The 17,730-nt window shown below is 37.5% G+C and overlaps 1 protein-coding gene across 2 annotated transcripts in view; it reads right to left on the bottom strand.

Moving 5' to 3' along the window:
* Positions 1–16,156, bottom strand: part of RWDD1 (RWD domain containing 1) — a 22,854-nt gene extending 6,698 nt beyond the window's left edge. The window contains exons 1-5 of one of the 2 annotated variants that reach the window (XM_012806376.1): positions 15,862–16,156; positions 14,536–14,664; positions 13,388–13,501; positions 8,237–8,302; positions 1,850–1,980 (exon numbers count right to left, since the gene is read on the bottom strand). Coding sequence is in view for 1 of the 2 variants with exons in the window: in XM_003781838.2 (XP_003781886.2) it covers positions 1,850–1,980; positions 8,237–8,302; positions 15,862–15,934 (270 nt within the window). In the remaining variant the exon portion in view is untranslated. The remainder of the gene's footprint in view (positions 1–1,849; positions 1,981–8,236; positions 8,303–13,387; positions 13,502–14,535; positions 14,665–15,861) is intronic. The other variant, XM_003781838.2, reaches the window with a different exon arrangement.
* Positions 16,157–17,730: the final 1,574 nt, after the last annotated feature.

The following is a 17,730-nucleotide window of genomic DNA, read 5'->3' as shown; positions in this document are numbered from 1 at the left end:
TGAAGGCTGTGTTGACCAGTTGATGGAAGTATTTCAGATTGCATGTGAAAACCCCACACTGTACCCCAGAAGTGCATTAATGTACATAGTTACCGTTCAATAAAAAAAAGAAAAGAAAAAAAAAATAAAAAAAATAAAATAGCAATCCTACTTCTAGAAAACACTGGGCTAGTATAGTCATCAGTAATTCATTCTTTTCATTTTTTCAACAAATACCCGAGTGTCTATAATATGCTAGGTACTAAGGTTACAATGGAGAACCTGCCCTAAGGACTTACAAATAGTGATATATAAGAACACTGGAAGAATTATACATTAAATCAGTCAAAAATGACAAACAACTGTAAGTTGTTTTTAAAAAGATGTGCAATTACAGATGCATACAATGAATTTCCATGTAGTTATCAAAAATGATTCACGTATATACATTTAACTGAAATGGAAAAATGCCCAAGTATGTTGTTAAGTGAAAAAGAGAATGTTATGAACATTATGTATAAAATGATCTACCCTGTGGTCGGACATGGAGACTATGTGTGTAGGTGTAAAAAAAAAGTCCAGCACTATGTCACACCAAATTGTTAGTAGACAATTGTGGCTGGTTGGTGGGATAAAGAGTAACCTTTATTTTCTTCTTCATGATTTTTTATATTTTCTGACTTTTTATAATATGAATTTATTATTTTGATACCTGAAAATTAATACAACTATTTTTGGAGAACAACCACAAATATTCTCTCAACAACTCTGATCTCAGTCAGGGTAAAAGAAATCAAAGTGCCTTTTTGGAAGGGGAGATAAAAAAAATTAATACAAACTCATGGAAAAATTTGCTGAAGTTAATAAATTAATGTGTGGCTGAATACAGCATAACCATCATCTCAGGTTCTCTGCAACATTATAAAATGAAACATGGTAAGCTAAATGTTAGAATCAGCACAATTTCATGCTGGGTAACAGACTGAAAAAGGCCCCAGATCAGCAAAAACTCCTGTGTAATATAGATCCTTGCACTTTTCATTTTCTAACAGCTTCAGGTATTTTGATAACATCAGCATTCAGGGGACCACTGATTCTTAGACTATATAAGCCACATATAAGGCAGAAAGACGCTTTCTGTCAATTTTTCTTACAATGAACAAAGCTAGGACTTCTGATTTTAAGATGGTGGAGGAAGAATTTTACTTGCTCTCCCTACTCTCTACTCGAAGAACCCAAGAAAACTCTCCCCATGCATGAGTAAACTTTAAATACCTGCCAAGGCCAAACTGTGGGTAGCTCATCGCACAATAGAACTAATTCTGTAAGAACTTTCCAATATACACTTTTTTCTCCACATAACCCTCCCCTCGTGGAGGGGTAGGTCATAAACCATTACTGTTACTGGTAAGCTTAGGGAGAAGAGATGGGGGTGGGAGGTGGAAATCAATCATCAGTCATCTTCCCAGACTATAGGCACCTAACCTGTAACAAACGGGTCAGAGGGGATAATAGAATGTCTAGTTCTAAATGTAGCTACAAATTTCAACTTTTAGAAAAATTACAACTATTATCAAATCAAAACTGTGTTTACTATGTAAAGTCCCTTTTGCACTTTTTATCACTGAAGATAATCAGAAACGTCATGGGGGGGGACGGAGTTTCAAGCAGGAGCACTGGGACAACTTCTATTACTCAAACTTTAAAGGGACAGCGGGAAACAAAAATGCTTTGAGATTAGGTATCATTAATTCTGCTTGGTCAATGTACTATTTACACCCTTAAATGCATTTTCTAACTCTTGAAATTAATGTATAAATACTTAAGACCAATAAATTCTACTGCAAGGCACAAACCTGTTATTTCTTACCTGTAATGCTAATAATTTTAAAATGCTTGAGATATCATTATCTTCTAGATTTTCCTGGGAGAATATCTCATAAAGGGGAGCTTCATCTGGGTACTTTTCACTGTATGTAAACTTGAGGGTAGTCTGGACAGCTGAAACAAGAGTTTGATGTGAATACCTTAGAAGCACAGAGGTAGCTCTTTGTTAAATCAGTGAAAAGAAGAAAAATACATATGCCTACAAAGAAAACTAAGGTTACTCAAAGACCAGATAATCGCTAATATGAAAAACATTTACCACGAAGAGATAAGTGAAACAAATCATGAGAATAGCAAAAATAACTTCTTACACATGAAATACCCTTACCGTTATTGGTATTTGACCATACTGCATATCTGAGAAAGAAGATAAAGAAAAGCCACTCTTTTTAAAACATTCTCTAAGATAAACAAAAGGCACTGACTATAGCACACAAAAAAGTAGCATCATAAGTTCATTTTCAGCTTCTACCAGAGCAAGCTCCCAGCTGCAAAAGACCTCTGGCTATAACCCTGGAATCTATATTTCTATCTACACAATGCCAGTGGGGTTAATTGGTGGCCGGATGACAGTTTTGACTTGGACAGTTTGAGAAGTTACCTGAGAAACTTTTAACCTAATTCATCTATACAGCCCCACTCTTTTGGTCTGGGCAATTTATAAATCTGATGCGTGTACAGGAGGGAAATTTTTTTTTTTTTTTGAGACAGAGTCTCTCATTATGTTGTCCTCAGTACAGGGCCATAGCATCACAGCTCACAGAAACCTCAAACTCTTGGGCTTAAGTGACTCTCTTGCCTCAGCCTCCCAAGTAGCTGGGACTACAGAGGCCCACCACAATGCCTGGCTATTTTTTTGTTGCAGTTGTCATTGTTGTTTAGCAGGCCCAGGCCAGGTTCAAACCCGCCAGCCTGGGTGTATGCGGCTAGCACCCTAACCACTGTGCTACGGGCGCCAAGCCAGGAGTGAAACTGTTAAGGGCGCATCAGTGCAAGGTGCCTCTGTGCAGGCCTGCCCAGTGACTTCTCATTACTGCAGATAGCAACTAAGCAGTTATGCTACACATTTTCCATTAAGACGTTTTATTACAGTGATCCTTTGCCTAGAGTTCATCTTTCTTGTAACTTACATTTACATTATTAACATCTGTAGAGTTACTTTTAATAAAGAACTCAAATCTATATAGGTCTTCACAGGAAGGGGGAAAAAAGTCCCTTAAAATTTGCAAGTTTCATATTTCAATTTTCATGTTATAACATCAACAAAGAATTTTGAGTCCATAAATGCAAAAGACTGAATAATAGAAATTAATTAAGAAATACAGTGTCTTCTGGCATTTTTTAAATCCTTTATTAGCACATTTCTGATTGTATTGCTAGAACAAGAAATTTTTTCAATTTTTTTTCCCAGCTCTCTTAAGGTATACTTGACAAACAAAAATTTCATATATTTGGGCAGTGCCTATGGCTGAAGGATTAGGGTGCCAGCCCCATGTACCAGAGGTGGCGGGTTCAAAACCCAGCCCTGGCCAAAAACTGCAAAAAAAAAAAAAAAAAAAAATTAAAAAATTTCACATATTTAAGATGTACAATGTGATGTTTTGATACACACACACGATGAAATGATTACCACACATTAACATAACCATCACCTCACAGAGTTACCATTTGCATGTGCATGTGTGGTGAGAACACTTATGATTATCTCTCTTAGCAAATTTCAGTATATAATACAGTATTGATACCTATGGTCACCATACTGTACAACAGATACCCAAACTTATTCATCCCACATAACTGAACCTTTGTACCCTTTGACCAACATCCCATTCCCCCTACTTCCTAGGCCATGGTTAAACGACCAATGTATCAAAGATGAAATTAAAAAGGAATTCAAAAAATACCTTGAGAAAAATAAAAATGGAAATAGAACAATCTCAAAATTTGGGGGTTGCAGCAAAAGCAATTCTAACAGGGAAGTTAACAGCAATGAATCCCTGTATTGAAAAAAGAAGACAGATATCAAATAATACAACACTATCCTCAAGAAACTAGAAAAAGAAGAAACTAGGCATAAAATCAGAAGAAAGGAAAAAATAAAGATCACAGCAGAAATAAAAGAAACAGAGGTCAGAAGATCAATAGGAAACATCAACAAAACTTAGCTAGACTAAGAAAAAAGAGAGAAGACTAAAATAAATAAAATCTTAAATGAAAGAGACTTTACAACTAATACTAGGAATAGGAAGATACTAATACTAGAGATACTAGTACTAGGGATCCTAGAGATAGTTATAGGATACAAATTTTCAGATAGGATGAATCAATGCTGTAGATCTACTGTACATCATGGTGATACAGTTAATAATAACTACACTTGAAAACTGGAAAGAGATTAAATAGTAAATGTACTCAACCACAAGGAAATTAAAAATTAAATCAAAATAAATAAAGTTTATCACTATGACATACTAGGTTTTTTCCCCTTTCCTGTTAATGGAGTTTTATAAGTTATCACATCCCGATAATATTCCTTAACACTGTTTATGAATCAGCAAACTCAATTTCACCATGCAGGTATAATAAATTCATTTAACTATTTTTTAAAAAATGAGTTTTCTAAAAAAAAGATAAATAAGTAAGTTAATTGATGACTCTATACTGACCTCAGAGTCAAAGCATTCTATAATAGACATACTCTTATTTGACAATGTGAATGTTACTTTCTTTGCATTACTATTATTATTATTGCTTAATACTTTGATGCAGCAATCGTCTGATTTCTTTTCTGAATGTATTTATCTTCATTCATTCTTACAAGGTTTTTGTTTCTAGTCCTTATTTTAAACATTGCTATTATTGGTAAATTTTTAGCCTTTTTAATTCTGTGAAGGCAAAAAGTGGAAACCTAATAATCACATGTGTATGTAAAAAAAAATGAGTTTCCTCAAAAAATATTTACTGATACTACTAAAATTTGGAAATAAAACAAGAAAAATATAAAATCACAAATAATCACATCACCAAAAGAGATCACTGTTTCCATTTTGGTATAAAAGTCTTTTATAGATATGCATTAAAGTATTTTTCCCTGCATATGCTTACATTTTAAGTAATTTTTTTTTTTTTTTGAGACAGAGTCTCACTTTGTGGCCATCAGTAGAGTACGTGGCCTCACAGCTCACAGTAACCTCAAACTCTTGGGCTTAAGTATTTCTCTTGCCTCAGCCTCCCAAGTAGCTGGGACTACCGGTGCCTACCACAACACCCAGCTATTTCTTGGTTGTAGTTGTCATTGTTATTTTGGCAGGCCCCTGTCAGCTCCAGTGTTTTTGGCTGACGCCCTAGCTGCTGAGCTACAGGCAACGAGTCCATTTTAAGTAAAATTTTATCTATAGATGGATGGGCAAAATTTTGCTAAAAATACACAGTCACATATAAAATCTCAGCTATATCATGGGCATCCTTCCAAATCCCGAAACATTCAATAATCATATTTCACTAAGTATTCCACCATTTACTGGTTAAGATAGATATAATAGTATTACAAATATCCATGCATATATTTTATTAGTATCATGATACTTTCCTTAGAATAAATACCCCATAAATAGTCATTAGATTAAAGATTATGAATATTAAATCTTCTGCTTCGTGACTCCAGTGGCTCTCCTGACCATGTGTATCAGCACATTACTATACTAACAATTATCTATACTATCAACACATTACTATACTAACTAATATCTATATCTAATATCTACTAACTAATATCTATAGTTACTAGATATAGTTAGTATACTAGTATATAGTTGGGATAGTTAGTTATAGTTAGTATAGCTAGTTATGTTAGTATATAACTACATAACTAGTATATAGTTAGTATAGCTAGTATATAGCTAACTATATACCTAGTATATAGTTATAGTTAGTATGTAACTGACTATATAACTAGTATATAGTTAGCTATACTGGTATATAGTTAGCATAGTCAGTGAGAGTTAATATGTAACTAACTAGTATATAGTTAGTTATAGTATAGTTAGTATAGAACTAACTATATAACTAGTATATAATTAGTATAGTTAGTATACTAGTATATAGTTAGTATATAACTATAGTTATTGTTAGTATAGTTATAGTTAGCATATAACTAGTATACTATAGTTAGTATAGTTAGTTATAGTTAGCATATAACTATAGTTAGTTATAGTTAGTATCTATAGTTATAGTTAGTATACTAACTATAGTTATATAGTTAGTATCTATAGTTATAGATATTATATCTATCATTACTATACTAATATCTATATCTAACTAATATCTACTAACTAATATCTGTATTATCAGCACATTACTGTACTAACAATTAACTATACTCCTAAAACTAACAATTTGTTGAATATGAAACATTATTTTCATTTTAACTTGCCTTTTTAATTACCAGTGGGACGGACTGGTTTTATTTTTAATGATTATTTACAATACTCCCTTTAAAAATTGTATATTCATGCCCTTTGCCTGCTTTTCTACTAGTTAGTTCATTAAAATAGGTTTTAATAGGAAAAAAATAGTATTTTCTAAGGATATTTCAAAGAAATAATTTTCAGGGTATTTCTCAAATGGGAGATGTTGGGACTGCACTGAGTACATATAGAGCTATAGTATAGAGTGATAATTAACTCCCAGTAAAGCTATTATTCAGAATACTGGAGCTTGTGGGAGAAATGTTTAAACTTTACTTTTCATTTCAGTATAATCTTAAAGAAATGTATATTTTGGATCTTCATCAATGAGTACCACCACACTATTTTGGAAGCCAGAATGCCATCATATGAAGCCTCAACTGGTTTCTTTACAAAGGAAAGTTTTAAATAGTTTGAAGAACAATCAATGCAATATTTATTTTGTACTTTAATGCATTATTCAAAAAATTTTAAGTACTTATCTGCCAAAGCATATTGGTTATTAATTTAGTGTAAATAACTATATTCAACATCCCTACATTTTATTTGGGAGATAGGGCTTCACTTTGTTGCCCAGGCTAGAGTGTAGGGGTGTCGCCATAGCTCACTGCAATCTCAAACTCCTAGGCTTAGGTGATGCTCCTGCCCTAACCTCTTGAGTATGTGGGACTAAAGGTACACAGTACTACACCGGATAATTTTTCAAATTTCTAGAGACAAGGTCTTTCTATGTTGCTCAGGCTGGTCTGAAACTCCTGGCCTCAAGCAATCCTTTTGACATGGCCTATCAAAGTGCTAGGAATACAGGTATGAGCCAGCACTCTGGGCAATAATCTTTTAATTCAGATTTTGATGAAGTTTGAATGCTAACCTCATTTTCAATTGCACAAGACAGATTGAGAGTTATCAGTTGACACCATTACAATTAGTTATTAAAGAGTGCTCCTGGCAGTATTTCAATTCACTAGCCTTACCTGAAAAAAAATTCATGGGGTTATTAATGCCAATTTACATAACATTTTTATCAAATTACCTTAGTAAGTAATAAGGTAATTTAATTACTTCATTTAATTTTATTAATTTTAAATAAATTTAATATTTATTTATTTATTTAGAGATAGAGTCTCACTATGTTGCCCTCAGTAGAGTGCCACGGCATCATAGCTCACAGCAACCTCAAACTCATAGGCTTCAGCGATTCTCTTGCCTCAGCCTCCCCAGTAGCTGGGACTACAGGCGCCTGCCACAATGCCTGGCTATTTTTTGGTTGTAGTTGTCACTGTTGTTTAGCAGGTCCAGGCTGCGCTTGAACTTACCACTGTCAGTGTACGTGGCCGGCACCCTACTCACTGAGCTACAAGCCAGAAATAAACTTTAGAAACCACTCATCCCTAATACCTGCCAAATTTAATTTATATAATTTCAATTCATTAGTTGTATAGCTACTTTATTTTAAGAGAAAGAAAAACATACAGATAGGTGTATATCCAGCCCTACTTCTAACAGTAGATGTCTAGTCAACAGCCTAAACGTGCAAAGAGAAAAATGCCATGGAAAAACAACATTCATTCAAAGGAATACCACACAGCCACTGAAATACATTTGCATGCCAAGTCTTGCTTAAACAAAAATCTCCCATCTTTTCTCCATCTGTTATATGGCTAATGTTTCCCCCTCACTTTTAAAAACAAAGCTTACCTTGCCAGACTATACATCATTGATTTCCTCTCTATTTCCAGAAGTTGTGTTTACACAGCGAGTACTGACCAGAAACACTCATTCTAGATTCATAACAGCATCTTAGCACCTCCACACTTACAAGGCCCAGCAAAATGGCTGCAAAACGAGTGCGAGTCCTGAGAGAGAAGCTTAACAAAACTGCAAGTATTTTTTATTAGACTTACTTTCATCATTTTCTCCAGCCTCAGATGTCACAGTAATAGTGAAGCTGGGTGGATTTTCTGATAACACTGCAAGAAAATATACAGAGAACTTATTAACATGCTTCCTAAGGCAGATGCTTCTCCTTATTAGCATTTATCACTAACCAGTCCTCAAAATTGGTCCCTATCCTATATTTCCATTTCCACAAATACAAACTAAACAATATATTGACATGATAAAATGTCTATGAACTTTCTACTTAAAGTGAGAGCTATCTTTTAAGAAATATTTACAATACATAATCCTCTTGGAGTTTTACCAAATCAACTGAAATAAGGAGTTAATCTCCACCTACACCTCAAAAATTGCATTCTTAAAAAATCTCAAATGGCAAACAATTTGAAGTTTCTCACCAGAAACTACCCACACGAATAATATTCATTTCATTACTGATTTTTACATTTATATATTCTTAGGTGTAACACAGAATCTCCATGAGAAATAAACAGTAAATATTGATTCCTTAGTGTGTCTTCTTGTTCTCTCCCTCTCTCTCCTCCCCACATCATCTCTACAACCAAGCTTTATTCTTTCACAAATACTCCTGAGCTTCTACCATTTTTCATAGAATTATAAAATGAATTAGCAATGAATCTAAACATACTGCTTACAATTTAAGAAATGTAAGCCAACATGTATATAAATAAAAAACCTTCATATGACATTTTACAGCCTAATGTCTATCTAATAGCGTATCTCTGTTTAGTATCTATTCGCCCATAAGAATACCATGACAACTCTATGAAAGCTCTTAGGTCAGTGCCTGGGAGGATGTAGAATTGCAATAAATTTGGCTCAGTGAAAGAACTAAACTAATGGGATGAAAGGAGAAAAATAACAACAGCAAAAACAAAACCAAACATTTGTATTCAGAACCATCTGAAGAGTAAACAAGGAAATTTCAAGTCACCATGGATGGCGGCTAAGCCTAAGCCTCACGCCATGCCTGGGAAGCACTGGCACCTGTCAAGACTGGCAATGGCTCTGCAGACTCTGAAATGAAAGAGCACTGCATCACTAATGGAGTCACCATGGAAACTACTCAGCTTCTACTGTTTGGCAACTTTCTGAAACTGCCATAAATATGTATTACCAACAATACTTTCAAGACAGTTGCCTTCATTTTAATTCAAGTTTAAGGCACTTGGAACAATGCTGAACACCTGTACTTACTATAATTATTATTAAATTATTTGAATGCTGAGTATTTCAGGAAGAAAGTCTCACTGGACTCACATTTTGGTAGGTCTCAGGCAGTTGAGTCTATGTTGAAAAAGCCACTGAAAGGCCATGATAATAAAGCTTTCATAAAATGACTCGCCTTGCCTGTTCTTTAACAAGTACATATAAAAACAGAGTTGATGTATCTCCCAACAATAACACCTAACATTTTGTTGAGCATCAGTTTGTGCCTGTGCTATGCAGTGACATGAAAATCCTTTACCTGTGGCACCAAGCCTCTAACTTTCTACTCTAACTATAGGTCACCATATTTATGATGCCATCGAGTATGAGATATACCTTGCTTTACACCTTAATGATTTATAAACCAGTAAGAAAGAAAAATAAAGTGCCAATTAAACTATAACATGTTATCAATTGTAAGTTCATTAAAATGTAAAAATGTGTCTTAGCAACAGCCAAATATAGTATCACCCCAGTTTTACAGACTTAGGAACTGAGACACAGAGCTTTTAAATAACTTGTCTAAGGCAATATAGCCACTAACCGACCAAAAATAAATAAAGTGCATAGAGGTTTACTTAAGAACAAAAACGTATTTCCAGCTCTGAGAAATTCCAAGGAAGTCATCTGAACTAGGCTGTTAATCATGGATGTCACATTGGCAAGCAGTGATGGAGAAGGGGAATGAATTTGAGGGCACCATGGAAGCAAGGGCACTATGGGGGAAAAGGTAAAGGAATTTCTAAGAAATAACAAATGCTTCGGTCTGGTGGGCCTGTGTGTTGGTAAAGAAAATTAGTTGAAAATGTAGCTGAAATTTAATTATGAACAATAGCTTTTTTAGCAATGATACAGTCAAAACCGTTTTCTAAACATAGGAAGACAAATCTAACAACTTAAAATGGAAAAAAAGAAACAAGGCTAGAGGGAGGATGAAAACAGGTAACTACTGTAATAACACAGATAAAGATAATGAGGTTTTGAACTAGGTTAGCAGCAATGGGAATAGCAGGAAATAGGGAGGAAGTGAAGATGGGGCTGATATTTTGAGTTTGTAGGCTGAGAATGTGATACTGTTGAATCAAATGAGCAATACAAGGAAAGAAAAATCACATATGTTATGTTTTTTAAGGGCACAGGTACTTTTAGGCGAAAGCAATCAGATATGCAAATGGAGCTAAAGAGAGCTCGGCTTTAATTCAACATTGGATCATCTACAGAGAACTGATAGCTAAGGCCACTAGACTAATAAGTGAGATTATCCTGAAAGTAACAAGAAAATAAAAGTCAGTATGAACTCTCAATTTGAAGAATAAAGCAGGAGTAGAAATGCTAGAGATTAAAAGAAGCAGTCAGGAGAGGTAACAACAAACTCAACAGGTAACAGTGTTATGAAAATCAAGGGATGGGAAGATTTCAAGAAAAGGAGAAGAATGATTCTCCCCACTGTTTCTCCTCACACATCCTTACCTACCCATAGCAGCTTCCTAGCAAGTAGATTTTATCACATCATTACCCACCTAGCAACCTCTCTATCTAAAGGCAGCAAAGTTGGGATCAGTTGTGAGAAGGGGGTGGAGCCATAGGCTACACACCAGAAAACAGCATAACTGCAAGCCTATTTTATTTGTGAAGCTACCCCACCTATCAGGCTCTGGGGCTGACATGGCAATGACTACAATGTGTGCTGTAAATGGGCAATGAACTACTGACCTGTCAGATAATATCTAAAACCCTGACAAGGCCCTCTGTGACCTGGCCCTGGCTTACTTGTCAGGTCTCATTTTCTGTGACTCCCATTACTCGCTTTATGTTTTAGCAGTTCCAAACCCTTTGTCCTCTGCACACATTTTGATCTCTCAGAGTCCTGCTTCTGTGCATGCTGTGGCCTTGCTGGAATACTCTTCCCCCAGAGGCATTCTCTTGTTAACTCCTCATTAGCACCTCAGTTCTCCAAAACAACTTAGGCTGTTACCTCTCCCTAAATTTATCTCATGTCTGTTTTCCTAACAGACTGAGCTCCTAAAAATGGGTGCAAGAAGTATTTGGTAAATTAGAAAACCCAAAGGACATGGGGATGTTAGCAAGAATATCACTGAACTTCTTTACCTGGGGAGCCAGACAGAATAGGGAGGCAAGACAGACCAGAAAGAGGCTATGAAGGAAAAAACTATGCAGGGGTCCTCAAACTTTTTAAACAGGGGGCCAGTTCACTGTCCCTCAGACCGTTGGAGGGCCAGACTGTGGGCCCCAGGACGAGTCAGTGAGTCAGCTGCTAAGCAGGACAGGCAGCGGCAGCAAAAACACCCGGCGGGCCAGATAAATGTCCTAGGCGGGCTGCATGTGGCCCACAGGCCATAGCTTGAGGACGCCTGAATAAAGCTACAAGGGTCATGGACAGGAAGAGGAATTTCAAAGGCTAAAATTTTAGAGATGGCATCTTCAAGATGTGGCCATATTCATGAGCTGCTTAAGGAGTAGAAATCAAAACTGTTAGTTGATAAAAAGACGAAGAATTATGAAACTCTATCAATGTAGTATCAACAACTAAGAAGGTAAATTTCTAGTAAAGAGTATCTTCACATATTTATTTAATAGTTATGAGCTATTTGCACTCACATTCTCATTAAATATAGAAACTGAGGCTTGGCGAGGTTATATGATTTGTCTGAATACACTATACCAAGATGCTACTATAGGAAAAAAAAAGTGAACCAGGTACAACAAAGAAAAAGAATATTGGGAAATACTGCTAATAGTCCCCCAATATCCACTTTCCCCTTGTTCAAGTTATACTGTTTTTAACTGAGCATACTGACCACACAGAATAAAGACTACGTTTACCACTTCCAGCCAGGCCTCACCAAATGTCTAAGTTCCAGCTAATGACATGGAAGCAGATACGTCCTTTGACAGTTTCTAGAAAATGTCCTTAGGAAACTGTTGCCTTTTACTTCTTTTTTTCGTCATTTCTTTATTTACCCTTCTGCCTGAACAGGGAATGCTGCCACCTTGACCATGAGAGTGAGACCACATTTTAGTGATGACAGAGAGCTAAGTTAGAAGAAGATAGATCCCTGAGGAAATGTGGGAATACAGCTGCCACAACTCTTTCACATGTGACAGTAAATAAGCTTTTACCTTTTAAAAAACCAATGGAGATTTTGATACAGAAATTCTACCACCTTACCAGGACCTTGTCAAGCGAAGCATTACTGTGGGTTCATCATCACAGATGAATCTAACCATAAAACAAAAATTGAAGAAAACAAGGAAAGGGATAATATTTCAAAGTTTGGTGGTAACTAAAATAGGGATGAGAAAGTTACTTAAAAATAGATGATCCTCAAGTTCTGAAAGACTAATCCCATTGTGAGGCATTACTGTTACAAAGTCTTCACTACGATGCCAGACTTCCATCACTATGAGTGATCAAAATACTTTTGAGAGAAAGAATGCTGTTGGGCATAGTGGAAGAACTAACAGAAAAGCAGAAGAGAGGTTAGGTGATATGGGGCCAGATGATGATGAAATGGACAAAACTAAGGATTTTATCAAAACAAAGATAATGGAGATAACGCTAAAATGTACTCTTAAAGGGATACACAAATGACCTTAAGTTTTCACAAAAAAACAGAGATCTCTTATCAAAATAAGTTCTTTTGGTTGTTAGGGAGTATCTATCCTTTCAAAAAGTACATCTTAGAAAAACTACTTTACAAGATGCCTTCTATCTCTAAGATACAACTATCCCCGTTAAATGCTAATGGCTGCTACTGACACAGTACATATAGGATTATGTAGCCCTCTTTGTAACGCAAACAGAAATTCGGCTTTTGCTTAATCTGATGCCGACAAATTTGTTCCAACACAACTTCCCACAGCAAGATTTTGATACAGAAATTGAAATAACCAAATTCTACTACCTTAGCAGGACCTTGTCAAGTGAAGCACTACTGAAGGAGAATGTGGTGTCAGGAGAGTCCATTTATATTTTGGAAGACTAGTTGTTAGGAGGGTTGGATCAATGTGCAACCAAGCTACAGAATAGGCAAAAAGAAGAAATTGTATTATGATTTGTTATAATTCACAACAAATGCAACACTGGACCAAAAGTTCTGTGCAAATAGTCAAACAATTCTGAGGTTAGGCTACATACACTGTGCCTCTTCTGCAGCCACGTGGGGTCTTGTGTACTTAAATGCTTCTTTGTCAAGCAGTCATCCATTTTAAAAAAGTATATCTACATCCCTCATTAATAGCACTGAGTATTTATAAATTCCAATAATTATCAATAAATGTGACTCACAGTTAAGTGTGATTCCAAAATTAGAAAACTACCAATTGGTGTTCCTTGGCAAACTGACACATGCAAGCTCCTTCTTAAACTTGGCATGAGAATAGGAAGTATGAAATCATATACACAAAAGAAGGCTATAAAGCAACTAACCTTGCAAATGCTCAAGATTTCCAAAGATCAAATATGGGAACATTTTATTTCAAAGTCAGAGCTCTGTCTTTTCCCTAAAAGGTTTCATAAAGAACATGATCACTAGCAAGGCAAAGTTCCCTGAGAACTATAAATCAAGACATCCCATTTTAATTTATTTATTGCAAAGCTCATAGTAATACTTCAGGAATTAGAGGCTGATGGCTCAACTGCTACTGCAGAATACTTGAATACATCAACAGATTCATAAACTACCTTTTATTCCTGTGGCTCAGAATCCTCAAGCACTTGTGGATCTGACAAGAATTTCACATACTGAACTACACCAGAGCTTTCAAGGCCTAGTACAACTTGGTACTAGGGTTAAAAACGCTATCACTTATATAAATGCTTAAATGCACAGCATTTAATAAGGGATCCCTTATCCCCAAAGAAATGAAAAGAACAGCACATCCTATGCTTTCTTGAGTCTGCCTACAGTGTTCATAGCAATTCATTTCCACAGTGCTGGAAATGACCAAACATAACTAAGAATATATACAACAACTGACCCTCTATTGTTCTACTTATATATCAACATATAAGCAAGGATAGAGAAGGGAGCCAGACTCCATACACACTCACCAAGTTAATGACACTCTCAGACCCCGCTTCACTCATCCCCTTAACATCCTCACAGCACAGATGTACTGCTGGTTGAGAGAGAACATGAACAGGACTGGAGCTATATTGGGGTAGCTGAGAGACATCTGCCTGTTGGCAAAGCAGAACAAAATTTGCTACCATTGCAAGCAGTGATCAAAAGGTAGAGCCAAGAAAACTAAGCTACACAGTAAAAGGGAGAAGGGTTGGAGTTTACAAGTTAAAGCAACGTACCCTACACTATAAATTCTGGCAATTGATGATGGACAACATTCAAAGGAAGGGATGGAGAATGTAACACCACAAACCTAGGTTCTACTCATTCATATTGGCTTTATTTGACTGCTTCTTAGATTCTAAGGAAGCCACATTGGTAGTTTACCTTGTACCATTTTCAGAATCATATGAAACACAGCTTCATATAGATTTCTCTTCCTGTAAATTAAAATTAATGAACTTCGTATTTTACGTCAGCCCAACCTACCAAGTAATCTGCTTCCCCTTATCTTTGGTGGAGTTGGATTCCTGTCCCACGTGTCTGGAAAGTGAAAGGGCAGGAAAGAGTTCCGGACCTGACTCTCAGAACCTGCCCTGCCACTAACCCGCTGGCGGACCCAGAGCAGACCACTTACCTTTCCTGTGCCTCCATTACTTTGCTTGTGGCAGGAGGAGTCCTAAGGTTGATGATGTCTAATACCCCTTCCGGCCTAACAACCCATGAATCTACAGCGGGACAGAAACTTTGGCCACATCATTCAGTAGGCATTCTGCAGAATGCCAGAATATTCTTGAAGACGAAGCCCGACTAACTTCAGGGATTACGATACTCTCAAAACCGATTCTGGGTAGCTCTGAGAACAGCACTCTGAATCCCACAAACTTTAAAACACTACCGTATGAAAAAACGTTTCGACCTCAATAAAGATGAAAATGTGGAAACTGACACCTCTGAGACTCTGGACAAACTACTCTCACAAGGAGCAGCTTTTTCGTTGGTATATTTCACTAAATCTTGGCTTGCTGTATAGGCCACACAGAAATCCAAGAAAGTGCTCCCAACTCAATTCCAAATCTGACAGTCTCCGGCATCACCCGCACTTGTAGATTTCAGAGAGCAGTGGAGAAAGGAAAAAAAAAATCACTGAGTTACTGATAAGTGACTGAAGAACCTGAGAAGACTGGCGGACAAGCTGGCCGCGCGGCCTCGCTGTCCCCTTCTCCCCAGCCCAGGAGGCCCGGGGCCGCGGCGGCTCCGGTCCGTCCCACTCCACCTCCCCAAGGCTACGGGCTTGAGGCCGCGGAAATCACCTGTGAAGGAGTCGGGGTAGATGGACTCCAGAGCCTCCAGCTCATTGCGCTGCTCCTCGCCGTAATCTGTCATCGTGTCCCTTGATGCTGCCCATGGATTGCCCAGACACCCAGGCAGCGCGCAGCAGCCGAGACCACAGCCGCGCTGGGAGAGCCGGCGGCTGGCGGCAGCCGGGCGGGCGCAGGCGCAGAGAATCCCCGGCTGGAAGGCCCGGGACCCAAAGCCAGACCCGGCCTGCTGAACAACGCTCCACGCCAGACTCCGCCCGCTCCCTAGTTCCGCGTTCGACTCATTTGGCCTAGCCAGGGAGGCACTGACTCGCCGCCTGTCCCACTCCCGTTCAGAATTTGCTGGGATGGTGAAAGAGCGGGTCTGGCATTCGCCAAGGACACCTAAGGCTGTCTCCTGGGCTTTGCAGGGCCTGAGACTGAGAAGTCCCTCCAGCGCTGCATCCTCGCTCGATGAATCTGGGCTGAATGTCGGCCTCGCACCCCGAGGCAGGATTATGTGTAGCTGGAGGCGGGGAGCCACGGCGTCAGCGAGTTTCCGCGGTTGCCTCTTGGGGACCATATCTGCCCCGCAATATAAGCGGACGCGCAACCTGGTCTTGCCTGGCTCTGGGGTTTAGGTGATTTTTGCATTTTCGACCTCCAGATTGCCTGGCACCCCTTAGGAATTGGGCGAGAGGCTGGATAGAGTCTAGTGAGCAGAGAAGCAAAAGCACTGCTGCGGCTTAGAGCGGGTCCAGCTGCTTATTAAGTCCGACTGGACCCAGGGGAGAAATCGACTGGCAGTCCGGAGATCTGGCTCCTGGGTTCAGATTTTTAGGGTTCACTTTTGAATTTGTGAAATGAACGCGGGTGGGCATGGATGTGAAGATATCTGTGATTGCGCGTTTCTGTTAATTGGGAAAGAGAAAGTAGATTTCAATATCAGTCTTAATGTGCAGTGTAAGAATTGCAATACTCGAGATGTTAGGAACTTTTGATTTGTTAATACTTCTTCTGACGGTGAACTTGAAGTAATATATGAAATATGTATCTGTTTTTTTTCAAGGTTATCACAGCAATTACAAAGAATTATTTTTAAAAAACATGGCGAAAGCTAAGAAAACGGGTAAAAATAGTACTTTAATGAGAAGGATATTAAACAACTCTTATTTTTATTTATGTTTATAATAAAAGGGAACTTAAGTCAAAAACGTAAATGCTAAGAAAAAGTGAAAAATGTAAGAAAATGCTCAAAAATTTAAAAGATGTTTCTCACTTTTCTGTGTTTTCCTTTGTTTTGTTTTCTGTTTTAAAGCTGCTTTCACTTATATAGTGAGGGGAATACGTTTTAAATAAGAAGCTCCTAGTGGTGAAGGTTCTGAAGTTTTCTCTTGTTTAAATAATATCCCGTGGACCGGAAGGCATCTTGATTTTTTATAGGAGAGTATTGCTTACTTATAGCAGAAGAATGTGTTAAAACAAATACTTACTTTGGGACTGATTCCTAAGTATTAAAGGTTGATTTTACAGCATTCATTTAAATGGACATGCTCTTGACTATGAGGAGAATCAAAATACCTGAAGTAGCATTGCAAATATAACATGCATATTTTTCGGGCTATCCTCAGCTCAGAGGAAGAAAAGACTGCACAAATGTCCCAGAGTGGGAACCCACTGGAATCCTGTGTAGTCAGTCCATGCATACTGAACTAGAGAGAAGTTTTTGCAGATGCTGTAGCATCATAGGCATGTCCAAACGTGAGAGTGACAATGTGACTCCATGCTTAAGAATTACCACTATAGTTATGGTGTTGTAAATATACTAAAAGGGATAAAGACTGAGTGTATGGAGACCAATTAGGAAGTTCTGGCAATAAT

The sequence above is a fragment of the Otolemur garnettii genome, unplaced genomic scaffold, assembly GCF_000181295.1.
Source record: "Otolemur garnettii isolate 467f Iridium unplaced genomic scaffold, OtoGar3 scaffold00002, whole genome shotgun sequence".
Classification (NCBI taxonomy): domain Eukaryota; kingdom Metazoa; phylum Chordata; class Mammalia; order Primates; family Galagidae; genus Otolemur; species Otolemur garnettii.
The sequence above is the reverse complement of the archived record's forward strand: the minus strand, read 5'-3'. Positions and strand labels throughout refer to the sequence as shown.